Consider the following 27,444-nt stretch of genomic DNA (forward strand, 5'->3'; position numbering starts at 1 on the left):
TTTTTGGACTCAAAATCACTCCAAGGTGGCCATCTTGGATTTCCAGATTTTATTTAAAAAACCTCTACCTGCCTCCAAAACTTCTCGATTTTAATTAAAATCAGTTGGGATGGAGTCCTCAGGCCCTTTCTACCCCTATATCATGCCAGTTTTGTGCTGAATGGCTGGCTGAGGAGCGTCCATGTACAATGTGCCGCAGGAGCCACGTACTTAGTCTCTTCTGATACCTCCAGGGCTGGGGGACCACAGGGGGCTTGTCTTTCAGGGAAGAAATCTCTTCTTGAACCTTTAAATAGCAACTTTGCAAAGTGCAGTTGAGTAGTCACTGCAGAGCCTAAGAGAGGTCAAGCCGAGTCCCTGCAGGGCAAAAGTGTGAAGTTTCCCATTCTTTGGTTTCGTTATAGCAAAACGTTTTTGAAAGTAGTGGTATTGTTATATGTTTTGCTTTCTTTTGTGAATAGTATTTGTACAGCAATATTGAAATTGTTGAAATCAACATTTTCCCGTTTCAGTCAAGGACCTTTCTCGTTTTCTTAAAATAATCTTGGGTCTTTTAAAGTACTGTTTCTCAGCAGTTTATTAACTCATGATTAGGGAATTTGGAAAGACAATGCCACAAGGAATATTTTAATGCACTGAAGTTGTCTTAGAGCCTTCCCCTAGTCTGTACCTTGGAATAATTGTACCATGAAGTTCTTTCTTCTGCATGTTTAGAGAGAGAGAGCCCAGCTGCTTACATGTTCTTAATATTTTGGGATGGAGGGGGTAGGAAAATTATTTTTAAGTTGGTGGTATACCTGACGTAGGGCCTGATAGCTTGTCCCCAGCTGCAGCTTTGTTAAGATATGTTCTTTCTGCAATAATACAAATATAAATTTACTGCAGGGTTCGTTAACTTGTACTGTAGATTAGTGAATGCAGTGCTAAATTTCCCTACAGTGAAGAATAGTACAAGAATACACTGTTGTACTGCAGGTTAGTAAACAGGGACATTTCCTACTGTACCAGTATGTAACTTAGCTTTAGTTCAGATTTGAAAAACTGACTGATCAAATCTAAAACCAAATCCAAAGTCAGTATGGAGGTTAAGTCTAGTTTGAAGGCAGAAACTTGTATCTAGCTGGCGTGATCTTAGAAGAGGCTTGATAAGATAGATCTTGTTAATACAGGCTATGGTTTAGCTGTTTTTTAATATTAATTTGAAAGAAGAAAATGTGGTCAAAATGTTGCACAAATCACTTTCACTTTAACCTAATGTCTGTTTTTTTTATGTTTGTTTATTTTCATAGTTTTGCCTAGGAAACGAAGAACCCACTGTCTGCCATGAATTTGCCAGCTTTCTTTTTTGTTGGTCTGCTGGTACATTTTGTATTCTTTGCTTCTATTTTTGATATATACTTTACATCTCCTTTGGTACATGGTATGACACCTCAGCATACACAATTACAGCCTCCAGCCAAGCGACTAGTGCTTTTTGTAGCTGATGGACTGCGAGCAGACGTTTTTTATGAATTAGATGAGCATGGCAATTCCAGAGCACCTTATCTCAGGTTTGTCAACCAAACACAACTTTTGTTTGCTTGTTTTCCTAGATACAGTACAGATTTCAGAAGTTTGTCCCATATGTAGTTTAAAAACATCTTGACAGATTGGATATATGAAGACTTAGACTCACACGTGACCTCTAGTCAAGGAGATGGTAAGCAGGATTTCCTTGAATGGATTCTAGCTTAGGTAGATTTATTTGTTACAGTCCTGAACAAGAAAGCATTATTCTTCTGCTCAGGAAAGCATAAAATAACAATTCGTTTATATACTGCAGTTACCTCTCAGTTCAATGCAGTTAACAAAGAGTAAGAGACTACATAACGCAGTGAATTACAACCTATTCAGAAAAAATTATCAAATAAATACCCCCCTCCTTTTTTTACAAAACCGTAGCATGGTTTTTAATGGTGACCATGGCGGTAACAGCTCCAGCGCTCATAGGAATTCTATGAGCTTTGGAGCTGTTACTACCGTGGCTGGCACTAAAAACTGTGCTACGGTTTTGTAAAAGGGGGTGGGGTTATGTCTTTAATATTTTTCTAAAAGATAGATAAGAGCAAGAATTTGTTATCAAAGGACAAAAATTCTTATCCCACAATCAACCTGAAAGGATAAAGTTCTGTGAAAGAATTGTTTGTATATACAGCCTTTTAGAGTGGGAATTGCAAATAATCTAACATGTCGGCAAATTTAAAGTGATCATTAAGGCAATTGAGTATAAGGCCAAACAATGTTTTATAGCAAGTACAGCCTAGCTTGAATGTTATTCTTGCCTCAACTGGAAGCCAATGTAATATCTGATAATATTTTGTTACATGATCAAAGTTTTTCAAAAGATTAACCAAACTGCTGTGTTCTGAATAATTTGCATCTTTTTAATATTCTTTTTACTGGAGGCTAGACAGATAATATTGCAGTAGTCAAGGGAGCTTAAAATCAATGATTGTACCAGAAGTCTAAAGGAGAAAAAGTCCAAAAAAGCCCCAATTGTTCAAAGTAACTTTTCTTGACTAAAACATTGATTTGGGCATCATGTGATAGATTTCAGTCTAAGTGAATCTCTAGAATTTTTAAAGCTAGCATAATAGAATATGTAGTACCATTCAATTTTAAAGTGTCCTTTTTAATTTTATTGGTGGATGAGGTCAAGAAGATTTTTGTTTTGTATGGGTTGAGTTTAAGTCTAAAATCCTTCATCCATAAGCTTACTCTCAATATTATAGAAGATATGAGTTGTAAAGTTTCTGATGATAAAGCTATGATAGGGACTACAATTATTATGTCATCCACATAGCTGTAAAGTTTAAATCTAAAGGAGGATAATCTAGATCCTAAAGAAGCTAGATAAAGATTAAACAAGGTAGGAGAACTCTGGAACAACCTCCCATCCCCGCTCAGAAATGTTAGCTCCTTCCAATCCTTCCGTAAACATCTGAAAACTTGGCTCTTTTCAAAAATATAATCACCCCTCGTTCTCTAGTACCCTGTTCCCTCCCTATCTTCTTATTCCCTCTCCCATATCCATCTTTGTAGTTTCCTTTTCCTCCTAACCTCTGTAAACCGTGCCGAGCTCTGCGCTTGCGGAGATGATGCGGTATACAAACCTAAGGTTTAGTTTAGTTTAGTTTAGAAAGAGGTGAGCCCTGTGGCACTCCACATTCATTTTTTCATTTAAATGAATACTGTTCATCTATGCGAACCTGGTAAGTGCGGCTCTCCAGAAAACCTTTGAACCATTGAAAAACTTGTCCTGATTTTCTGATTGCATCAAGACATCTCACTAGAATCTCGTGGCCATCAAGATCAAATGCAGTACTTACTATACTAAACAACTTGTAAAGCTGATCTAGTAATAACATTAGTACCATTTCTGTAATGTGAAAAGAGGGAAATCGTGGTTGGGCTGTATGTAGAATTGATAATTTTTCAAGATAGCCTCTTAATTCAATACTCACTAGGCCCTCCATTATTTTAATAAAGAAAGGAATAGCTGCAATTGGTCTGTAATTGTTAACAAGGGCTAAAGATTCTTTTGGATTCTCAGTTATAGGTGTAATTAGTATATGTCCTAAGTTCACTGGGAATTCTCGATTCTGCAATAATAATGTAATCCAATTAAACACATCATTTCTGAATTTTAAAGGAGCTAATTTTAAAATCGCTGGAGGGCAATTGTCTAAAGAACAATAAGATTTTACATATTTATTGTATAGCTTATTGAATTCTTCCCAGCCTGGAATTCTAAACTCATTCCATATTGGGTCAGCCTGACAAGCAATATCTGAAGAAAACATCACTTATGGATCAATGATTTTAATTATTTAAAAAGATTTTAATCCGCCTTTATCCAAGGTGGCTTAAATATTAAATATATTTTTCAAGACTTGCTCAACATAAATATACTAGTGAAAGTTTGTCTCAGTTTTTGCAATTTTGAGCAAAAATATTAGGTAAGCTAATTCGTCTGAAGATGGTACATTAGTTCCTATTTTTGAAGAATAATAAGTGTATTTTTATTTATTTATTAAATTTCAATTATTTACCAAGCATTTACTTCTTGTACAGAAAAGAGTGATTCAATCACATAATTACTTAAAAAGGAAATATAAAGTATAAAGAAATAATTGACTAATCATTCTAGGTTTCAAACAAAGAACTTTCTAGATCGCTCTAGAGAACAAAAGGAAAAATCATCTGACACCTGAACCGAGAAATCGCTAAATTATTCTTTAGAGCTCAAACTTCGATCTCCCTTGAGGCGTTTCAGGGATAAGAAAGTTGTTAATTGGAAAGGTTCAAAGAACACATATACTCCACTATGCATTTACATGGGTATCTCAAATAAAAAGTTCCTCCTATCAAAGTAACTCCATATTTCAAAAGTAAAAATTGACGCCTCTTCTTTTGAGTATCACGAGATACATCAGGAAATATTTGAATCTTAAAAATTCCTTATGCTATTTGAATCTTTATGCCTATTCTTGAAGAACATTTTCAAGATCTACATTTTGTTTGGCAAAAGTGCCACTGTTACCACTAAAGTCGAGGGTTTGGCTGCCTCTTTATCAGAAGTCTCCAGTGTAACCAAAATATCTAACTGTTCTTCCTCTTGGTTTTGATTAGGAGTTTGCTGATCTTGTTGTCTTCTGGTCGGTAGATAATAAACATGTGAAAAGGGATTATTAAAACTTCCAAAAAATATCTTTTAAGCATTTCCCTAGGTGCCACTGCAAACACCTGTGGGAAGTTCAAAAATTGTAAGTTGGGGGCGTGGCTTGGATGCGCAGCCGGATGGTCGGGTGACTGAGTAGCTTAATAGGCTTAATAAAAGGTTAATTAAGCTACAAATATTAATTTTGCTTCCTGTATCTACGATATCGGAGCTTAATATGGCATCAAATAAGCAACAAAGGAGAGCTGTCGGGTACAAGTTCGGGCAACACAAAAAGATCAAAGCCAGAGCCGGTGACTCCCACGAAGGTACCGCTGCCAAAAGAGAACCGCAATGATATTTTTGCGGAGCTCCGACAAATTAAAGATATTGTCTGTAATAATTCAAAAACGTTTCAAGAGGTCCTCCTAGCAACGCAAGCAGCAAAACTTGAACCCTCCATCTCCAAACTGTTAACCACAACATCTGACCTCAAAGCATTCCAAAAATAAATCAAAACACTTCTATTCAAAAAGTATATTCAATCAGCTTAATCTCCCCCTCTTCCTATCGCCTCTATATTTTCCCATGTATAGCCCACTCCTCTGGTACCATATCTTCAACGTCCCAAAAAGTAACCGGAAACCCAAGTAATCAACCTGAAACCTAATATCTCTTACCTGAAACCAGCTATCTACCAATGTAATGAAGCCAGATATTTTTCATTGTAATGTAACCTGAAATATTTTCCAATGTAATGTAATCTGAATCCTCAATTTGTAACCTGTACCAGCAATTTTCCAATGTAATGCAACCTCCTGGAAATGTCCAGCTCTCTTCCAATGTAATCCGCTTTGAACCGCAAGGTACAAGCGGAATAGAAATCACTAATGTAATGTAATGTAAGGTCAAGGATAAGCTAGCAAGCCTCACCAAAAGGGTGGAACATATAGATCTCAAATTGGACCTACTGGAAAACGAACGGAAGCGAATGAAAATGTGATACAGCAGTGTAAAATTGTCAAGAAAATAATAGAGAATCTAACGAGCGATTTGGAAGATTGCATTAATAGAAGAAAAATAAATAATTTGAGGATTATCGGGATACCAGAGGGAGTGGAAAAAAATGACCCAATTGCCTTCCTAGAAAACTTCCTTCCAAAGATCAGGCCTCTTAAAATGAGATTTCCACTTGAATTTGAAAGGGCTCACAGGCTCCCTGCAAGGAGATCTAATCAACAACAGGAGCCGCGTCCTTTAATTTTTAGACTTTTGAGACATCAACAAGTTATGTAAATTATCCGACTAGCAAAGGAAAATAAGTATCTAAGGTGCCAAGATGCAAAAATGCATGTTGTGCATGACTTTGCTAGGAATACTGCATACAAAAGGGAACAACTGTTAGATTTATTGATGATTTTTGCCATTACTTGGCTTGTTTTACTTTTTCATATTTTACTTGAAAACTTGAAGTTATTTATATGTAACTAGTCTTTAAGCCCGTTACATTAACGGGTGCTAGAATATGTGTGTGTATGTGTGTATTTCTTTCTTTCTCTCTCTCTCCTTAGCCTGTTTCTGTATTTCTTTTTTTCTTTTTCCTCGGCTGTCCACCACCACCCCTTGCTTGCTCCCCCTGTCCATTCTCCCTTTCTTTTTCTTCCCCTGTGTCCACCCCCCCCCCTTCACTGGTCCCCTTATCCAGCAGCAGCCCTTCTCCCTTTGTTTTAACTCCCCCCTGTCCAGCAGCACCTCTTTCCTGCTCCCCCTGTCCAGCAGTAGGCCTCCCTTTTTTTGCCCACTCCCCATTCATCAGCACCTCTTCCCCTGTCCAGCAGTACCTCTTTTCTGTTTCCCCTGTCCAGCAGTAGGCCTCCCTTCCTTTTTTTGCCCCCCCCCCCGTCCATCAGCACCTCTTCCCCTGTCCAACAGTACCTCTTTTCTGTTCCCCCTGTCCAGCAGTAGGCCTCCCTTCCTTTTTTTGCCCCCCCCCGTCCATCAGCACCTCTTCCCATGTCCAGCAGCAACCCTTACCTCCACCGACATCTGCCTAAAGCCGCCGCGGCCTGCAGGCACCAACAGCCTCTGCGGCCTGCTCCCACTCCCTCTTCGCCGTTGCTTGCAGTGCCGTTCCCCCCCCCCCCGGGAAGCTTCGTTTCCGGCTTCGGCAGCCTCCTGTCTGCGGCCGACCGCCCGCCCGTGTTTCACTTGAAAGCCGACGCGGCAGCTCCTCTCTCGATCCCCGCCTGGTGCTGTTCAAGAGAGGAGCCGCGGCGGGTGGATGAGGAGGGTAAGAAGATCCTGGCAGGTGCGCCTGTGCTCCCCTCCCCCTCCGAATCAGCGGCAGACTTTGGCGGTGAGTGACGGCGAGGGGGGGAGTGTCTCCGTGTTCTGGCCTGCCTCTGTGTTCGAAAATCGAATTCGGCACGGAGGCACACCTCACACCACCAGGAATCACGCTCTTTGAAAAGCGCATGCGCGCTTAGCCTTTTATTATTATTGATGACAGCGTTGCATATAGAACCATTTTTGAATAAACTGTTTAAACTGTCATTGAGTGAAAAGATTCTCTTCAGAACGCTTCCATTAGATTGTTCAAGAAGAAGGATGGAACTGGAATTTCTAAATTAAAAAAAAAAAAAAAAAGTTTATAAAGATCTGGGGACCAATGGAAAAGTATTGTAATGAGTAGACATCATTTTTTTAAGGGAGATTATATTTACACATTGGGGGGTGGGGGGCGATTTAATTTTTATTTGAAAGTTTGTTTTATTTACTTTAAGAAGGGTGGGAGGGAGGGGATTTATGTTTATGAGGATTTGATTAAGAATTTTAAGTGCTGTATTGAAATTATAATGGATATATTTATATACACTTAGGAGTAAATTCTCTATTAGTACGTTTAACTTAGGCGTGCTTTGGACGTCCGGTAAACGTAAATAACAATTAACTATATTTAGGCGTGAGATAGACGTCCCGCAAAATAGACGTGCGCAAAATAGACGTCCCTCAAAATAGACGTCCCTCGTCGCGCAAAATAGACGCAGGTTTCTGAACCGTCTCTAATGGACCCGTGATAGACGTGAGTACGGGTTTGTTTTTTGTTATTTGTTTTTGTTTAAAATTATACTTTATATATACTCTTTATTATCACACATTCAGCATTGATAAGTATAGGATGATGAAAAACATAACTAAAACACTGTATCAGAATTGTACAATTTACCATTAATACAAGGAAAAGAAATATGTTATGTTTCAAAGGAAAACTAGAAAATGAAACGTACCAAGTGGGTGTTGAACTTACATTATCAGTAATGGAAGGTGGGAACCAGTAGATGTGTGCTACACAGAAAGCTATACAGGAATGTCATACTCACCTCCTATTAGAAGTGGAAAGGATAGGACTTTGAACACCATATAGACTTTTTATAAACTTCGTTTAACTTCCACAAAGACTGGCAGGAAAGGCACCCTAACTCATCCAATAAGCTTTCTCTCGATTTGCCAGAGACATTATTTCAGAGAGGATAGTTTAGAAGTGATATCTTGCTCCAAAGAACACTCTCCTGGTCTTAAAACATTCCTACTATCAGCTCATTCTTCACAAGAAACACAATCAAAACACAGATTCAACCTGAATGTGGCTTCCAGTTCACAGGAAGAGGAAATAGCAAGCAGCACAATGCTGATCTCATTGTGACATCATCAAGGTGCACCTGGAAGGTAGATATGCCACAAGTAAAAGACAAGCCGGGACTTGAACTCACAACCTACAGATGATCGAGATAGTGCTTTTACTCACTGACCTACACCTGTGTCTCTAATTCCTCTGTCATAGCATACCTTAGTAATGTGCTAAAGTATACTCTACTTAGCTATCATATCACAGTCAGTTGAGGCAAAAGACTGGTAGCTCAATGGTGTAAAGCACTGTTGTCACGGATGCAACACCCATATTCTTAAGTATGGTTCAATAAATGTAATACAGAGTCAAAATTATGCTGTTTATTTTATCAAACCCAAGCTCAACTTTTTAATGTATTGTGTATAGTCTCGCTAATGTGTTTGTGATGAAAATTAGATGTGATACGTGTATATATATAAACCCTAGCCACGCATGCGCACATACCTGCGTGCTTCTGTGATCTCTGCTCTGTGATCAGTAGGTCTGTGGCCAGCAGGAGTGCAGATGCAGCAGCCAGGTGACTCCCCCCCTCCCTCCCTCCCTCCCTCCCTCACCACCAAAATCACCACCGCCAAAGCTTCCTCCTTCTGGCCAGCCGGGAGGAGGGCTCCGAGTCGCTGAAGACTGTCCCAGATCGCTCATAAATTAACCTTTTCATCTGAGGTGTGAGGCTGCGGTGACCTTGCTCCCCGGCTCACTAAGGTTTCATCTTAAGAAATTCAAATGCATTGTAGAAAATGCAAGTGACTATTCTGTGTCATCCTAGACACCCCTGCAACACCCCAACAACACACTCCTGCAGCATAAACCCCTCATGTTATAATCAAGTAAAAGACAAGCTGCGAGTTGAACTCATAACCTATGGATAACTGGTACAGCTTGTTTACTAACTGAGCTACCGAGCTACTTAACTGTAGCCCTAACCCTAACCATAAAGTAGCATCTGACATTATAGAAGCCGTTAGAATTTTGAAATAGTTTTGGACGTTCATTGGGTGTTCTTAGATCAAATATACCTGTAGATACTTGCAATGATTACCCCTTGTCAAAGCTTGTACCTAAAGCCATTTCTGGAGACTCCCATTCCCAAGTCCCCAACATAGCTCAGTGCTTAAAAGCACTGCATGTATGTTCCAAAGGTCAGGGGTTCAAGTCCTGACTAAGGTTACCAAAGACAGAATATTTTTTTTTTCCACCCACCCACCCACCCAAACATGCATAGCTAAGCATGTGAACCTCTTCATTTATTTAATTTATAACGTCATTGTGTTTGGGGGGGAGGTGAAGTTTCATTAGGTTTACATGGTAAGCTTCTAAGCTTGTACCTAAAGCCATTTCTGGAGACTCCCATTCCCAAGTCCCCAACATAGCTCAGTGCTTAAAAGCACTGCATGTATGTTCCAAAGGTCAGGGGTTCAAGTCCTGACTAAGGTTACCAAAGACAGAATATTTTTTTTTTCCACCCACCCACCCAAACATGCATAGCTAAGCATGTGAACCTCTTCATTTATTTAATTTATAACGTCATTGTGTTTGGGGCAGGAGAAGTTTCAATAGGTTTACATGGTAAGCTTCTAAGCGTTCTGCTGTACATTTTTGTATAACAGCGATATCGGCGTCGTTGCGCATGTAATGAACTGTATTGATGTAGAGTATAGTAGCTGCTTCCAGTACGCCCATGAGGCATATATACGTCATCGATGTTTTTTTCTATACTTGTTCTTCATATGCAGTTATTTCCTATAAAATGGCAGCCAGGACACAGCCAAACCAGGCTCTTCCTACCAAACGAGCATCACTACTTTGTAGTGCCTGGCCATCACAGGTCATATCTGCAATTGAGAAACTCCTGGATTTGCCTGACCTGGTGGTATAACAGAAGAGCCTCATGTCCCAGGGAAGTGGAAAGGATAGGACTTTGAACACCATATAGACCTCATATAAACTTCGTTTAAGTTCCACAAAGACTGGTAGAAAAGGCACCTAAGTCATGCAATAAGCTTTCTTTCGATTTGCCAGAGACATTATTTCAGAGAGGTTGCTTGAAAGAAGACTCTCCTGGTCTTAAAACATTGCAACAATCAGCTCATTCTTCACAACAAGAAACAGAATCAAAACACTGATTCAACCTGAATGTGGCTTCCAGTTCACAGGAAGAGGAAGTAGCAAGCAGCACAATGCTGATCTCATTGTGACATCATCAAGGTGCACCTGGAAGGTAGATATGCCACAAGTAAAAGACAAGCCGGGACTTGAACTCACAACCTACAGATGATCGAGATAGTGCTTTTACTCACTGACCTACACCTGTGTCTCTGGTTCCCCTGTCATAGCATACCTTAGTGATGTGCCAAGGTATAATCAGCTTAGCTATCATATCACAATTAGCTGACACAAAAAAGTGGTAGGTCAATGGTTTAAAGCACTGCTTTCACTGACTCGAAATCCATATTCTCAAGTATGGTTGAATACATAGTTCAAAAGTGCTGTCTTGATCACACACAAATTCAACTTTTCAAATGTTTTGTATCTGGTATTGCTAATGTGCTGTTTCAGATGAAAATGAGATGTGATTGGTCTGTATCTTGTAATTTTATTCAAATGAGTATTGTGTCAGCTGAAGGAGTTGAGGGTGTTAAAACCGAACTGTACTACTCAATGAATCTATTCCGTTTAGGCGCTTAACATTCGCCGTCCTATATGCTACAATAATGGCATTCCTTTGGTAAGTAATCACAACATCCTTAAGTGGTTTAAGATTTTTATTGTAGAATATTATGTCATTTCATTGACACTCAAAAGTCCAGAAAAGCGGTGTGAAATTGTAACACATGCAACTGCAGTTTGCTGAGATGGATCACAGCTACACCGGTATACAGAGTAAGCCCCTCCTAGGTCCAAATCAACTCCCAGCCTACAGGAGGAAAGGGTACAATGTCAGTGCCTGTGAAATATTAAGATTTCCTCATGGTAGGGTAAGGCAGGATGTAGGAAAAAGACAGGAAAGTAAGGAGGTCAGAGAATAAAGGCCAGAGGTTTATGCCAGAGAAGCAAGGGAAATAAAAGCCATCCTCCTTGTTACAGAGTCCATATGTGAGCTAATAACCTACACACACTGGTTGGAATGTTGAAGGTTAGTAGAAGTGAGCACAAATGTCTCATACCTACCTATGCACAAGTATCAGGAATACGTCACAGGATCCGCCCGTATCACAGGAACAGCTTCACGATGAGATGCTAGCCACATGAGGAGGAGGAGGAGATCAGCTGGGCCCGAACACCTGCAAAGAGGGGAAGCATGTTAATACATTGGAAAAGTCCCCCACCTCAAACTGTTACAATACCTACAGTTATCCTATAGCTTCAGTTGAACTTGAAGTACCAGCATGGAGAAGGGAGGGGGGGGGGTGCTAGTCTTATTCTACACAGAAACTTGTAGACCCATACCATCATTAACTCCTACAAGGTGTGGAAAGCTGAGCAGCATATAGGCTTCTGATAGCCATAGTTTTAACATTTTAGCAGTATAACTCATCCAATCTGCTTTCTCTGAGCTCCCAATATAGATGTCATTTATACCTAAAACTAAGGGGGTGTTCAATCAACACACATGCTAACCTAACACCAGCATGTGTCGATATACAATTTGTTGTTGGTAAAACAACAAACAACCAAGAGGTCCTAAACTGCTAGCTCATACCAGGCCATCGAGAAGCACATTACGATGCCCTTGTATGGTGACGATGAAAGTCTTGGACATCCAACCTGCAACAAGAGTATGAAAGCTGTTAGCTATTTGACATGTGGGCAATTCATCATAAAGCCTGCTAATGGAATGATATACAGGAGCAACATAGTGAATGAGGCCAAAAACAAAGATAGCTTACCTATTATTCTACCTTTAATACTTGAGCTGCTACCAATAACTTCTTGCTTTGCTGGTCAGGGACATCTGAACTTTAACTTCAGCCTAGAGAAAGAGGCATCATCACATTCACTCACATGAGACAGAGACAGACAGAGACAGAGAAGCTGTTTGGGGTTCACATAAATATACTCACCATTATCCCAAGAAATGGGCTCTTATTAGGTTGTCCCTGACCACCTGCCCTCTCCTACGCTCTTCTTGCTCAGGTAGAGGCCTGCGTCTAGCTTGGATGTCCTCATCATCGTCACTGTCTTGGACCGGCTCAGGAGGGTCTGGCATCCGTCTTCTCAGCGCTAGGTTATGTAGCATGCAGCAGGCAACAAACATCCTGGACACCTTGTCGGGCCTGTACAGCAGTTGCCCTCCTGAGCGGTGTAGACATCTAAAGCGGGACTTGAGCAACCCAAACGCACGTTCCACGATGGTCCTTGTGGTGTTCAGGGCCCGGTTATATCGCTCCTCCTCTGGCTGTTGGGGACGCACAATTGGGGTCATCAACCATGTCCTCAGGGGATAGGCACGATCACCTGCAAGGAGAAACAATATTAGAAAAGGGGCACATATCTGTTGTCCATTGTTCTGCATCACCTCCAAAGTTAGCCATGACCCTGTGGTAAAATGAGAGAAAGGCGGTTAATGTAGCAAAGCTTTATCTGCAGTAGTACGTTAACTCACCAACCAGCCATCCACCTTGGATTTCACCCCTCTGGAACCTGCCACCTAGGCCGGAGTGGGCCAGGATATAAGCGTCGTGGCAGGACCCTGGAAAGCTGGCACACACATCTGTCACCTCCATGGTAGCACTACAGACCACCTGCATGTTCATGGAATGATATGCCCTCCGGTTCCTAAATTGCCTTTCAGTTTCAGCAGGTGGTCTGAGTGCTACGTGTGTGCAGTCTAAAGCTCCCAGGACAGAGGGGAAACGTGCCAGTTGAGCAAAACCCCTCATTGTGCGTCGCCGCTCTGCCTCACTCATCGGAAACTGGATATACATAGCAATACGCCTTAAAAAGACTTCCAAAAACTTATTGATTATCCTGGATACAGACGGTTGACTGATGCCAGCCCCAGCTCCCAGGGGCCTTTGGAAGGTTCCTGTAGCCAAAAACCCCAGGGCTGTAGTTACTTGTACATAAACTGGAAGGGAATGTCCCCTAAGAGTGGTGCGCTCCAAATCCACCTGCAGTTGCTCACAGAGATGAACTATGGTCTCCCGATTAAATCTAAAGAGACCAATACACCGCTCATCTGTCATATCAAGGAAGTTTGCCCTGGGCCTATATACCCTGGGGGCCTGGCGTCGGCGTCGGCCTGGGCCTCTGCCTCCAACCTGGCCACGCCCCAGGGCCACAGCCGGACCTCTTCCTCTACCTCTAACCTGCCCACGCCCCGGGGCCAGGGCCAGGGCTGGGGCCGGGGCCGCCACCAGACCCCTTCCTCTGCGCAGCAATCTATCATGTGCCACCACATGTAAGACAAACTCAAACTCATCAATCATCTCTCAAACCAATACCAGACCAAAGACACAACTGACAAGTACACAACAAAAGGGAGAAGATGGGGGAAAGGAGAAACAATACAATCACAGTACAAAGTCACACTATCACAAATCAACCACCAGAAGCACGAACGCACGGGAGTCTAAAGGAGACAAAATAATGATTTTTTAAAGATCCTTATATACTCTCGACGCCGATGTAGCGTCTGACGTCATAACCGTTACAATTTTGAAATCTATTTGCACAGTCATTGGGTGTGCATAGATCAAATACACCTGTAAATACTTGCAATGATTACCCTTTCTCAAAGCTTGTACCTATAGCCATTTCTGGAGACTCCCATTCCCAAGTCCCCAACATAGCTCAGTGCTTAAAAGCACTGCTTGTATCTTCCCCAAAGGTCAGGGGTTCAAGTCCTGACTAAGGTTACCAAAGACAGAATATGATTTTGTTTTTTCCACCCACCCATGCATAGCTAAGCTAAAATATGTGAACCTCACTTCCCAATCTTCATTTATTTAATTTACAAATTGTCATTGTGTTTGGGGGAGGTGAAGTTTCATTCGGTTTACATGGTAAGCTTCTAAGCGTTCTGCTGTACTTTTTTGTATAACAGCTATATCGGCGTGGTTTAGGGTATAATCTATAGTGTTGATGTAACGCGGAGCGGCTGCTGCAAGCACGCCCAAGCGGCACAAACACGTCATCGCGTTTTTATGCGTTGTGACGTCATAGAATCGCCCGTTCTTCATACGCAGTTATTTCTCCTAAAATGGCTGCCAGGAGACAGCCAAACTTCACCACTGAAGACTCCAGGCTGCTGGCCAGGCTCTTTTTAGTGCATGAGCACCACTATTTCAGAGTGGCACGCCATCGCAGGTCATACCTGCAGTTCAGGGACTCCTGGACCCGCCTGACCCGGCGCTACAATCGTAGAGCCTCCTGTCCCAGGGAAGTAAGTATTCCAAGTCAGGCCCTCACAAATAATCATGTAAAATGTAATGATGGAACCCTGTCTCAATCAAATTGTTCATGTTTTTGTGGGTAAATTTTGATTCCTTTTAAAAACTACAATTGTGCATAATAAATCTTTTACATTGAATACTGAAATTAAAGCACATCCCAAAGGAGCAGTAGTAGGATTTCAAATGACAAATTCAGCTCCTAGAAGGCATCTATTCCATTCACAACATGCACACAACTAATTTTTGGGTCACAAGCTTCACATTTGTAATCGAAACATCTTGACATCAACTTTCCCAAAGTGCTGCTATGTCATTTCAAATACCTTAAACACTCCTGTATCAATCTGCTGGTCTAGGGAGATAGTGGCATGACGTTTAAAGTGACAGCGTCAGTACCCTGACGTCAGGGGTTTCAAGCCACGCTGCTCCTTCTGACCAAACTATTTTATTGCCCCTGCTGCATGATTGTAAGCTCACCAGGACATGCTGTAATGTGGGGCAGTGCTGATAGGCTACAGCCTCAGCACCCTGGGGTTGTGAGTTCAATCCCACCTCCTCCTTGTGATGCTGTCCATGTCACCTCACACCCCCCCTCCCCCCCCCCCCCACTGTCCCAGGTACAGTAGAGAGATAGCGATGCCTCCAGCACAGAAAGGGGAAATGCTGGTGTACGTGAATAAATTCATGTAAAACATGTGGCAGAAGGGGGTGGAGGCAGACACCAAAGCGGATAGGGGCTCTTGGAGGGCAGTGTACTCCATTTTTTGTGCTTATAGAGGTCAATACTTAAGTAAACATGTTATGCCATAGTGCTAGATGGCACTCATCATATCCCTCCCTCTCTGTTCTTTCTTTCTCTCTATTATCCAGGTTGAGGATCTCAGGAAAAGGGGGCGACTGCTGAGGCGCCAGGAGCGGGCCTTCCTTGAGGGGGTGAGGGAGGAATTGCGTGCACAAGCCGGTGAGTAATGAGTCCAGTGTGTGTTTCTTTGTGATCAGCTTACCAGAATAAATAGATGAAAATGCTTGAGTAGCTGTAAACCATTCTTAATCATAAAATCTGCAGTAAAGCTGCTATTGTGATATCATGTCACAATGGCTTTATGGTGTTCTACTTGCCTCACTTACTTACGCTACATTTTGATGTTTACAGTGGAGTAGGTGCTTTGCATCCTGTTATTAGCATTTGAAGAAAATAACGTAGTAAATAATGTCATGTTCAAAAGTGTTGTGGACATATCTGACTGTATCCTATTTCTCTCTTGTCAAGCAGCAGCGCAGGCACCCCCTCAGGAGGCCCCACAGGTGATGGAGGGAGCCCCACCCTGGTCCTCGGCAGAGGAGGAAGAGGAGATGGAGGAGGAAGAGGAGGAGATAGAGGAGGAGATAGAGGAAGAGGAGGAGATAGAGGAGGAGGAGGAGGCCTGGCAGCCCTCAGGACCGCCCACACCACCACTGCCCCCTGGACCTCCACCACTGCCCCCACCACTGCCCCCTGGACTGCCTGCCCCACCACTGCCCCCTGGACCCCCACCGCCTGCCCCACCACTACCTCCAGGACCACCACCACCATCCCCTGTTGGACCTTCCCCTTCCCCCACCCATAGCCCTTCCCCTCACTCTCCTGCCCTTCCTGTTCCCATCCCACCCCCTTTCCTTGCTGTTCCCCCCCAGGAGCAGCCCGACCAGCCTCAGGAGGGGGTGGCCAGGGAGATGGCGGCCTACTCTGCCATCTTGGAGGAGGTGCAGGTATTGAGAGGGTGTGTGGAGAGGATGGAACATGCCCTCTTGCGGCTGATAGCCGAAAGAGGGCATGGTGCCAGCAGCCATACACCCTCTCAATGACTGCACCTCTTCCGCCCCCCTCGCCTGAGGTAGCTCAAGCTGCTCTTGGGGGGCACCCACCCTCTTTCCCTGTGTTATGTGTATGTAAATAGTTATTTAAAAAAAAAGTTTTCCAAGTTTTAAAAAGTTGATATTTTAATAAAAAAGTTGGTTATGGTTTAAACTTTCCTGTGTGGTTTTAACCTTGTAGCATCAGAAGTTTAGTGGACAGAGTCCAAGGTAGATAGGGGTTCAGGAGGGACTGCTGAATGGGCCCTTTTCAATATAACAACAAGGTGACATATAGAAAGTTTGACAATCTTTATTGGGGTCTGTCATTCATTCTATTACCTGCTAGCCACTTTGATGTCAAATCATTGCAGAATCTAGGAAAAAAGTAAGTGAATGCAAGGGTATATGCAACTGTAGGTAGATGACAACATCTCAGCTATGATGTGCAAAGTAAACCAGACCCTGTTCCAAAGTAAATGGCTACATAAGGAAGAGAATATAAGTCACTGTGGTAGATATGTTGTTAACGAATAGGGTTACTGCTAGTATGAGTTGGCTCCACACCAGGAGAATCCAAATGAGACATGTGGGTTTTACTTCCTTTCACGGAAGGTGATGGAAGTAAAGGCCAGATACCTCAATCTATCCTCCTGGTTCTTGAGCTGCACTATTTTGGTAAAGCAGGTGTGGAAACCACAAAGATGCTCACAGCTGCACTGCTCTCAGTACTATAAAAACTCCATCTGACAATACTGCACTTGCCTGTCTAAGACACCTGAAAACAGAAAAGAGGAGAAGCTGGTTTACACAACGTTCACAAACAGGGGGGTTCAACCCCCAAGGTCCTCCCTTCCCTGAAGCAATGTGTTAACCTCATATATGTTGAGCTGCTTAGATGTCACCGTGGTATAGGTGTTAAGGCAATAACCTTAACTTGCTGATGGTGTGGGTTAGTATCACCTGTAATCCTCCACTGCTACTGTTTAGAACTCATGTGAGGGAATAGACTAACTGAAAACAAAAAGTTTGTGTGCATATAACAGCAGGAATGCGTGCCATGGTGTTCTATGAGGCGAACATTATCAATTTACTATTGTTCCTGAAAGTCATTAAGGATACCTGTGTGAAGAGTGACTCAAGAGTAAGCAAATAAAGGTTACCATATATCATTCTCACCTACAACTGTTTGGCTAGGTGCAAACTGGTGTGCTGAGCTGCTGCTCTGGTCTGAAATGAAGAATACAGAGAAACTGTTAACAAAGACCTATGTCTCCTAAATTAAACACTGAAGTTGTGGCAGAACACACACCTAGAAGTAACAGAGCTGCTAACATACCTTTAGAATCCTTATTAAATATGGCAGCCATTAGGCACTCATTAGGAGTTTTCCACCTGAACCATGTTGATTGGATATCCATTGAATGGCAGTGTTCCCCCCCCCCCCCCCAACATACCCGACCTATTCTTATCAATGAGTTAGTACACAGAACCATTCCTCACCTGATTTTAATTTGCCTGTAATTAGATTCTACAAAGAATTAACTTTAACTCTGAGTAAACCCTCTCAGATGTATGAACACATCCATTTTACTTACATATCCATTTGTGTACCAGCAAAATATATACCAGCATGGTCTTTATCAGTCTTCTCAGTCATTTTTATCAGCCCTGTGGAATGGAGAGTAGGAGATATCAGAAATAAAATAACTAGTATAAACAATAGCACACAATGAAAGGCCATAAAGAGAAGTCACTTTTGGTTGGTTAGTTTCTTTAGTTCTATGATAGTTCAAAGTAGCTTACAAAATATCATTCTCACCTGGACTTACTATCTGAGCTGCTTCTAGAAAAGATAAAACCACATATTAGAATGGCCAGTATTAATGGCTCTGTGGAATAGAGGGAAATGGGAGGCAGAGATAGGGAAAGAAATGTAAAAGACTAAGACAGAGTAAAGTCTGAAACATCTGCATAAGCGATAGGATAGTATAGAAAGGAAACGCTGCTCACCTGGACCTTCTTATACTCATGCACGCCTATGTAGCGTGAGACGTCATCATGGTGGGAAAACTTTCTCTATGCCCATTGGGCGCCGTTCGGGTGCGGTTCCTTAGCCCGCTTCCTAACCACGCCCATCACACCTCATTGGGTGTTGTACAGGGGGTGTTTTTGAACGTGTTCTATAAGTAGCCTGAAAAGATGGCTACACCTTGCAACATGGCTTCAAAGCGAAAATCGAATTTCTTGCATGGAGAGTTGCAGATCCTTGTGGCCCAAGTTGGGGCCAACTATGATTCCCTCTTTGGGAGGGAAGCTGATAGGATTGGGATAGAAGGCCAGCAAGCTATCTGGAGAAGAATCTGCAGTGACATAGATGCTGTACACCATCAGGGCCGTGATATAGAGGCTCTGAAAAAACGGTGGCGTGCCCTGCGGAGAGAGGTCCGGCGGAAGCAGGAACGAATTAATGCGCAGGGTCCTTGCGGCAACCTCCAGCTGACTGTCCTGGAGAGTGAGGTGATGGACATAGTGGGTCCTGGAATAGGTCCTGTTGTGGGAGCCATTGATACTTCCCTGGGGCACCAAGGTAACATCACTTTACATAGAAGCCATTGACTTGTTGGTGTTTTTACTCATATTTTATATCTTTCTAAACTACAACAGTACTATACAACCAATGCAATTCATAGTAATATAATAAAAGCCATTGCCTGTTTTGATACTCTTGGAAGCCTAACATGTGGAATACGTTGCTAATGTTCCATATGTTAGCCTGCATAATACCTTGTAAATGACCAGATGTACAGTATTGTGACCTGTGATGCAATTCAAATGATGTTCTCAGATGTTACCGCTTTCAACTAATACCAATGTGTATTTTCTTGTCTTTTTGCAGAGGCGTCCCATCCTCCTTCTGCTGCTGCTAGGGATGAAGGGGATGAGGAGGAGGAAGCAGTGGCTGGAACATCATACGCCACCCCTCCTCCTCAGAACACTGCTACACAAGCTGCACCGGCGCCCCCCCTTCATCCCCACGATGACAACAGGGCAGTAGAGGAGGGGGAAGAGTTGGAGGGGGAAGAAGAGGTGGATGAGGTTGGAGCCCTGGGGGAGGAAGATTTCCATCAGGGTGATGAGCTGGAGGCCCCCCCTGATGAGCTCCACCGTCAATTGGTGGAGGTGGGTGACCACCTCCACCAAAGACAAACTTTGCTCATCAGGGAGGTGGCTGAGATAAAAGAAGCCACACATGTAATGAACCAGCACCTGGCCTCCCTGGTGGCCGAGCAGTCTGCAACACGTGCTGTGCAGACTGCAATCCTGGAAGAGCAGGCAGGGACTCGCCGGGCGCTGGAGAACATGTGTGGCATTCTTTCACAACTTCTCCCCCAGCTCATCACCCAGACTGCCTCCCATGGGGATCCTGGACCTCAATCCACCTCCCAGACCTCCTCCAGCCAGGCTCCCACCAGGCAAGGTTCCCCCCCGGCCACCCATGGCCGGAGTCGAGGCCGTGGCCGGGGAAAGGGAAAAGGAAAGGACCGCCATTAGGACCCACTATGTCCTCTGAACACTCCCAGGCCAGTCATGCCGCATGGACCCTGGGGCTCCGCTGGACCTCCTCTGCATGTACACGCCACAGCCTCTATATCACGGTTCAGTCACTGCAGATCTTTCATCCAGATAGCATCCTGGCCTGAGTGCCAATCTTCATCAGCTTCAACTCCCATCGAGGGCATCATAGTTGGATAATAACTATTACACCCTTCCAAGGATCTGTAGCTCTCCAGGAGCCATGTTGCCGACTTCATCTTAAGGTGCAACCCGTTGCCATCTGTTGGCAGCCTGGACATTTGCCTGACTTCATCTTAAGGTGCAACCCGTTGCCATCTGTTGGCAGCCTGGACATTTGCCTGACTTCATCTTAAGGTGCAACCCGTTGCCATCTGTTGGCAGCCTGGACATTTGCCTGACTTCATCTTAAGGTGCAACCCGTTGCCATCTGTTGGCAGCCTGGACATTTGCCTGACTTCATCTTAAGGTGCAACCCGTTGCCATCTGTTGGCAGCCTGGACATTTGCCTGACTTCATCTTAAGGTGCAACCCGTTGCCATCTGTTGGCAGCCTGGACATTTGCCTGACTTCATCTTAAGGTGCAACCCGTTGCCATCTGTTGGCAGCCTGGACATTTGCCTGACTTCATCCTTGTCACAGGAAATGAAAAACTTTTTTCTTTGAACCAGGAAGCATTTAATTATTAATTGCACACAGCACAGCGGGTTCTCTGAAGAAGCCTCCTTGGCAAAACGCGTCTGAACCCTGCCGGACCATCGCTGTATGGACTTTTAAGTTAAGTTTGCTTGCACGTTTTGAAACTATATTTTTTGGAATCATTGAATACTCACCTATGTTATGGACATGCTAAACAGAATGAAGCACTTTCAATGACCAATCTCTTTAGGGGTTTGTTCCCCATCCTGAGTTTTTTGTATTCCATCCGTGGATTCTGAGCACCATCTGAGTTAAATAAGGTATTAAATACTTCTTCAGGCTTGTTCCCTTTTGTTTTTTGTGGTTGCATCCTATATTATGCATATTTCCATCTATTATGTACAACAGCAAGTCAATGGATTTATGTTTTACAATAAAATCCATCAAATAAATGAAACATATATAGCTGACAGTGTGTTTGTGTTTCAGCTTATATTGTATTCGTTAGGTGCTTCCCAGAGCTACATTGCTGTATCATGTGGTTTACAGAGGTATGTCCCAACAGTGTCATGAACGACCACTAGGCCAGTTAAGGGTTTGAGGATACCCCTAATGGATATGCATCGTGGTAGATTTGATGGCTGACACCTCCATTAGATGCAGGTCTCTCATGCATGCTCATTAGCGCTATCCCTTACAATCCTCTTATCCCACCTTTCACAACCTAGCTCCCTATGCATCAACATCTGTCCCTCTCTTTTGTTATTTTCCTTGATGCATACCAGGGGAGGGGAGGAGAGGGCTGGAACCTACATGCCATCTCTCCATTCCACCTCAAAACCTAGTGTTACTCCCTAATCTCCTTCCATCCCCAGTGGCAACCTTTCACCCTTTCTGTTAGCAAATACCCTTGCATCCCTAATCTCTCCTTGCCTCCATGACATCCTCCACCTCTTGCTTTTATCTTTTCTCATTCAAGACTACTATCCAGCATATCTCTGCTCCCCCCTCCTCCAAGTCTGGCCATATCTAGACACCTCTCCTGCATTCAACTTAAGAATCTCATTAATATGTATCCCATCTGGTGCAGTAGCTGCCTTGGTTGATGACATATTTCCCATATTTAAACAAAGGTTCCCATCCATTCCACATGGAGTTAATTGAATGTTGTAGGCCCCCTCTGCTCTTTCTTTTTGGTGTACTCTGCTACTATGGAAAATGGAGGTGGGGCAGACAATGACATTATGAAAGCAGGGAGAGTGGTGGGTGTGGGCATCTGTGTGTAACCTGACCTGGCCCCTTCTTTTCCCTAACAATTTATTCCCCTACACACTTAACACAAAATTTAAGTCCCCAACAATCCCTCACACCAACACCCAGAAAAATCCATAAACTAAGGAAATACAGATAATGGGGGTGGGGAGGAGTGTCAAAGGCAGAAGGGAGTATAAAGGAGAACAGGCAAGTCATAGCACAAAGTTTCATCATTGAGGAAACAGAACACCACAAACACCAACTCACATGAGGGGGTCTTACATAGGCAAAATGGCTGTGCCAAAGCTTTCTATATACTAAGCACGCCTAATTAGCGGCGGACGTCATAGAAACCGTTAGGATTCAAATCTAATTGGATGTGCATTGGATGTGGTTTTGCAATATACAGCTGTAGTGACGTTGTAGTCATTTCCTTCACATCTCTAAGCTCTATGTTCTAAACAAAGTTACCTCTATAGCTCTATGCCTTAAGGCATTGCTTTTTTCATCGTCCATACATCAGGGGGTTCAAGTCTTGAGTAAGGTTAGCAAATAGGTTATATTCATTTCTCAGCCAGGACACCTGGTAACTCTTTAGCCTTGCCTTTACATATCAATATTTTGCTTCAGCTTTTATTATGTGCAGCCCATTGTCTAATAGTTAATGCAACCTGTTCTCTCTCATGCTGAACACCCTCCCCCCACCAAAAACATCCCCCCCTAACTGGATCATTCTTCAACACCTGTCCAAGCCCTCTGAAGTTTGATTTAACTCATAGAAAACAAATATGAAATATGTATTAAAGAATTGCAGCACAAATAACGCCTAAACGGAACAGATTATTTACAGTCCTATATGCATTAGTACAGTGCTCAGAATGAAGATTAGCGTGTAAGAAAAACAGAGCTCCACCTCACATGCATTCAAGCACACTTGGGAATATGGGTTTGGGGCTCAGTGAAAGCAGCGCTTTTAGCCATTGAGCTAACACTCTTTTGTCTCAGCCTACTATGACATTATAGCTAAACTCCTTTTCCCTTAGCACTTCACTAAGATATGATATGACAAGGGAACGAGAGGAATTGGAGGTGTGGGTCAGTGAGGAAAGGCACTCTCTACCAATCGTGCGGCCTTTAAGGGTTCAAATCCCAGCCTGTATTTTACTTGTGGCGTATCAGCTTTCCAGGTGCACTTTGATGATGGTTTCCACTTCTTATAGGAGTTGAATATAACATTTCTCCATTTAAACATGGCATACGTTGTTAGTTTTGATCGTGGTAAAGTATACATTTCTGAAATGGTGAAGAAACAATAATATACAACGTCAGTAAGCGGTATAAGCAAATCCAAACTGCTATAAGCGCAAGAAAGCATTTGTAGCTCAACACGCTAATGCTCCTTTTCTGAGCTTTGCCATCTAAAACTCCCCAGTTTGACTCCCACCTTTGCTCATTTTAATAAGGTCCTAGTTTTTTCCTATTAGATCTTATAACATTTCCCTTTGCAGGCAAACCTATTTTCAACTTACCATGGCTCGGACATCCTACGCAGTGATGAGAGCACATTAACCAGGCGATCCACAAATGTCATCTTGCTGCTTATCACTGCTTAGGATGTCCGAGCCATGGTAAGTTGAAAATAGGTTTGCCTGCAAAGGGAAATGTTATAAGATCTAATAGGAAAAAACTAGGACCTTATTAAAATGAGCAAAGGTGGGAGTCAAACCGGGGAGTTTTAGATGGCAAAGCTCAGAAAAGGAGCATTAGCGTGTTGAGCTACAAATGCTTTCTTGCGCTTATAGCAGTTTGGATTTGCTTATACCGCTTACTGACGTTGTATATTATTGTTTCTTCACCATTTCAGAAATGTATACTTTACCACGATCAAAACTAACAACGTATGCCATGTTTAAATGGAGAAATGTTATATTCAACTCCTATAAGAAGTGGAAACCATCATCAAAGTGCACCTGGAAAGCTGATACGCCACAAGTAAAATACAGGCTGGGATTTGAACCCTTAAAGGCCGCACGATTGGTAGAGAGTGCCTTTCCTCACTGACCCACACCTCCAATTCCTCTCGTTCCCTTGTCATATCATATCTTAGTGAAGTGCTAAGGGAAAAGGAGTTTAGCTATAATGTCATAGTAGGCTGAGACAAAAGAGTGTTAGCTCAATGGCTAAAAGCGCTGCTTTCACTGAGCCCCAAACCCATATTCCCAAGTGTGCTTGAATGCATGTGAGGTGGAGCTCTGTTTTTCTTACACGCTAATCTTCATTCTGAGCACTGTACTAATGCATATAGGACTGTAAATAATTTGTTCCGTTTAGGTGTTATTTGTGCTGCAATTCTTTAATACATATTTCATATTTGTTTTCTACTTGAAAACGTTCCAAATCTTTAGGCATTCCTTTGCTTAAACTTATTTGAGTTCATCCTGATATGATACCTAATGAAGCACAGACAGCTCAGTCAAACAGCTGTAGCTCTATCAGTTAGGAGCCCAGCCTATGCTGCTAACATCCAGAGGTTGTGGGTTCAACACCCACCACGTCTTTTAATTGTGGCATATTACTTTGGAAGATGCAGATTGATGAGGTCACAATGAGGTCAGTTTTGTGCAACTGAACACCTCCATTTTGCAATGAGGGAAGCTGGAATGTTAAGGTGTGTATCTGTTTATTCTCTTTTTAAGTGCTGATAATGTGTGCTGGTTTTTCTTTGCTTTCAAAAGAGAGCCGATTGCAGTGCTGTTTGTTGAGACAAAAAAGGGGGTTGTAAAAGCCATGGGAATATTATATTATGGTTTGGGCTGAAATGTGGTTTGTTATCCATGCAATATAATGTGTTCCATTGTTATGGTGTCATTATATTTATTAGGACAGAGAAAAGATGAAAAATACCTATTGAAATTTACTATTGGAATTATTGATAAAAAATACAGCAGACGTCTGCCTCGCGTGTAACAAAGAGCCGCAATTACGATAGTTGAAACGGCATTGAAATCCAAGTTAGACCAGGGTTTCTTACGTCTACATAATTCACGAGAGTTAGACGCACGCGTTCGCCCAGGTAGCGCCTATCCAGCGTCCCCACTTGGCACGCCCATAGACCGCCCACGGAACGCCCACGTCCAGAGCTGCAGACGGGACTATGCTTTCGATAGACGTTAGTTCCTTATGTACTACCTAGGGACGTCTATGTGTCGTCCATTACCCAATTAACATTAATTAAGACCCTTAACTCCATGATTATTCACTTATATCCGACGTCCAAAGCACGCCTAAGTTAAACGCAGTAATAGAGAATTTAGGCCTTATTGTCTGTTTTAAAATGACTCAAGAAATTTAGTTACTTTAAGAAGGGTGAGAGGTGGGGATGTATATTTTTGTTCTAGATGATATGATTAAGAATTTCAAGTGTTATATTGAAAGTTTAATGGGTATTTTATTGTACACTTGTTTAAGATTTAAAATGAATAAAGAATTTAAAAAAAAAAAATTCAGTAATGATTTAGAGCAAAAAGGCTTATGAAAGGCAGCCTGGTTTTAAAGGATCACTAGGGGGCAGTATGTTTGCTGTCACTGTCTGATATATGCTATGTAACCCTTCCTCTTGTGTTTACCTCGCTGACTTCCTGCTTTTGGCTTTACGCATATGGATGGTCTTATCTTATCCCAGTACGTTTCTCCTTTGTCGATAATGTCTTTGTATTCTTGGTGCAAAGAAGAGGTATGCAGTGCAAGAATGTTCAAAGGGAAGTGAGTTAGATGATCGGAAAATGATATAAATCTACATGCCTTTATGGTTTTAACTAAACTATATTGGTCATCGTTAAATAGAACGTCACTAACTCAGAAGAAATAGTTGCAGCCTCTTTATATTGGGCCTATTTTTCATCACTTAGCACTGGACTATGAAAACAGGGAAGATAACAGGGGCAAAAATATTTAACTAGATTTTATCTGTCGTTGAGGTATAGAACATCATTAACACAGGAGATATATTTATAGCCTTTATGTATTAGGCCCGTTTTTCATTACTTGACGATAGCCTATGAAGACAAGGAAGATAGTAGGAGAGGAAATTGGCGATTCTGTCTGGAATTTATCTACTTCAAACTAAAGACTCAGTAAGAATTGATTGGATCTCTAGACACTTTGAGTAACTATATAGAGAAGAAATAATACCATCCTTCAAGAACGAATTTTGAGTTTAGATTCAGAGGAAATGATGCTTAGAATTTAAAATGTTATCTGATTGAAAACAAATTTAATTTACTGAGAAGTTTAAGGATTGATAGTAAATAACAAACTATTTAAAGAAATGGAATTTAGCTAAGTCAACTGAATGATTTGAATTGATTTCTTTGTTTAGTTGTTTCATTTTCCCTTTTAAAAAAAAATTTTTTTGGAGGAACTGTATGATTTTTTTTAATAACACAATATAACTTGGCTTAGAATGATATAATATAAGAAGGGTTTCTGTATTGATCTCTATTTAGCCCAGTCCTTATTGGAGTAAAATTCTATTTGTTCATATGTCTAAGAATATTTTCATTAGTAAAACTTTATTCATTATTATTAAGATTAATATATTTGTATGTATAGGATAGTCCAAAGGGCTATGTGAAATTTGCTGAGTCATCAAATATATCAAATATGATTTAGTTTAGGAAATTAATGGACTGAGTATATGTATGCTATACGTAAATGAACATATGACTGAGCATGATATTATTAATTCAATATATATGTTTTAAAATGCAATTATAAAATGGATATTATAGAAATTAAAATTAATTATAACTATAAGATATATGGATATAATAATAATTTTTAAGATTTATTTTATTTGCTGTGATTAACCTTAAATCAATAATACTAAAAAGCTAAGCGCGCATGCGCACTCGCGTTGCGTGTTCCCTGATCTGTCGCGGCAGCACGAGTGCGCATGCTGTCACACCCCCGGTACTAGGTTGTCAGAATGGCTACCGGGCAGTGTGCAAAATAATAGTCCCGAGCGTGCCTTCTTAATGTAGAAGGGTCCTGCTGGCATTAATAACAGTGCAATGAACATTCACCAAAACACCAAAAACAAACCAAGTGTTCTGAATGAGAGCAAGCTTTAATAAGGCAGTGTCATTGAATTAGCAGTGCTGCCAGAACAGATACTGCTTCTCAAAACAGGCTTGCTAACAAACCCAAAATGGGAGGCCTTGCAAAAGGCAGGCCTCTGCCTTTCCACAGGTAAGTGCAAAGACCCGGTTCATGAATAAATTCACAGTCCTTGCTTCACAGTTCAAAACAAAACTATAGCAATGTTGAGAATCAATCTTTCACAGTCTTTAAATTCAGCT

General features: G+C 42.1%; 1 protein-coding gene across 3 annotated transcripts in view; it reads left to right on the forward strand.

Annotated features, from left to right (window-relative positions):
* Positions 1-27,444, forward strand: part of PIGN (phosphatidylinositol glycan anchor biosynthesis class N) — a 397,785-nt gene that overhangs the window by 18,320 nt on the left and 352,021 nt on the right. For 2 of the 3 annotated variants that reach the window (XM_033935002.1, XM_033935003.1), the window contains exon 3: positions 1,290-1,550. In XM_033935002.1, coding sequence (XP_033790893.1) covers positions 1,324-1,550 — 227 coding nt within the window. In that variant the 5' untranslated portion in view covers positions 1,290-1,323. Of the gene's footprint in view, positions 1-1,289; positions 1,551-27,444 lie in introns of those variants that run through there. The other variant, XM_033935005.1, reaches the window with a different exon arrangement.

This window comes from Geotrypetes seraphini, chromosome 2, assembly GCF_902459505.1.
Source record: "Geotrypetes seraphini chromosome 2, aGeoSer1.1, whole genome shotgun sequence".
Taxonomy (NCBI): Eukaryota; Metazoa; Chordata; class Amphibia; order Gymnophiona; family Dermophiidae; genus Geotrypetes; species Geotrypetes seraphini.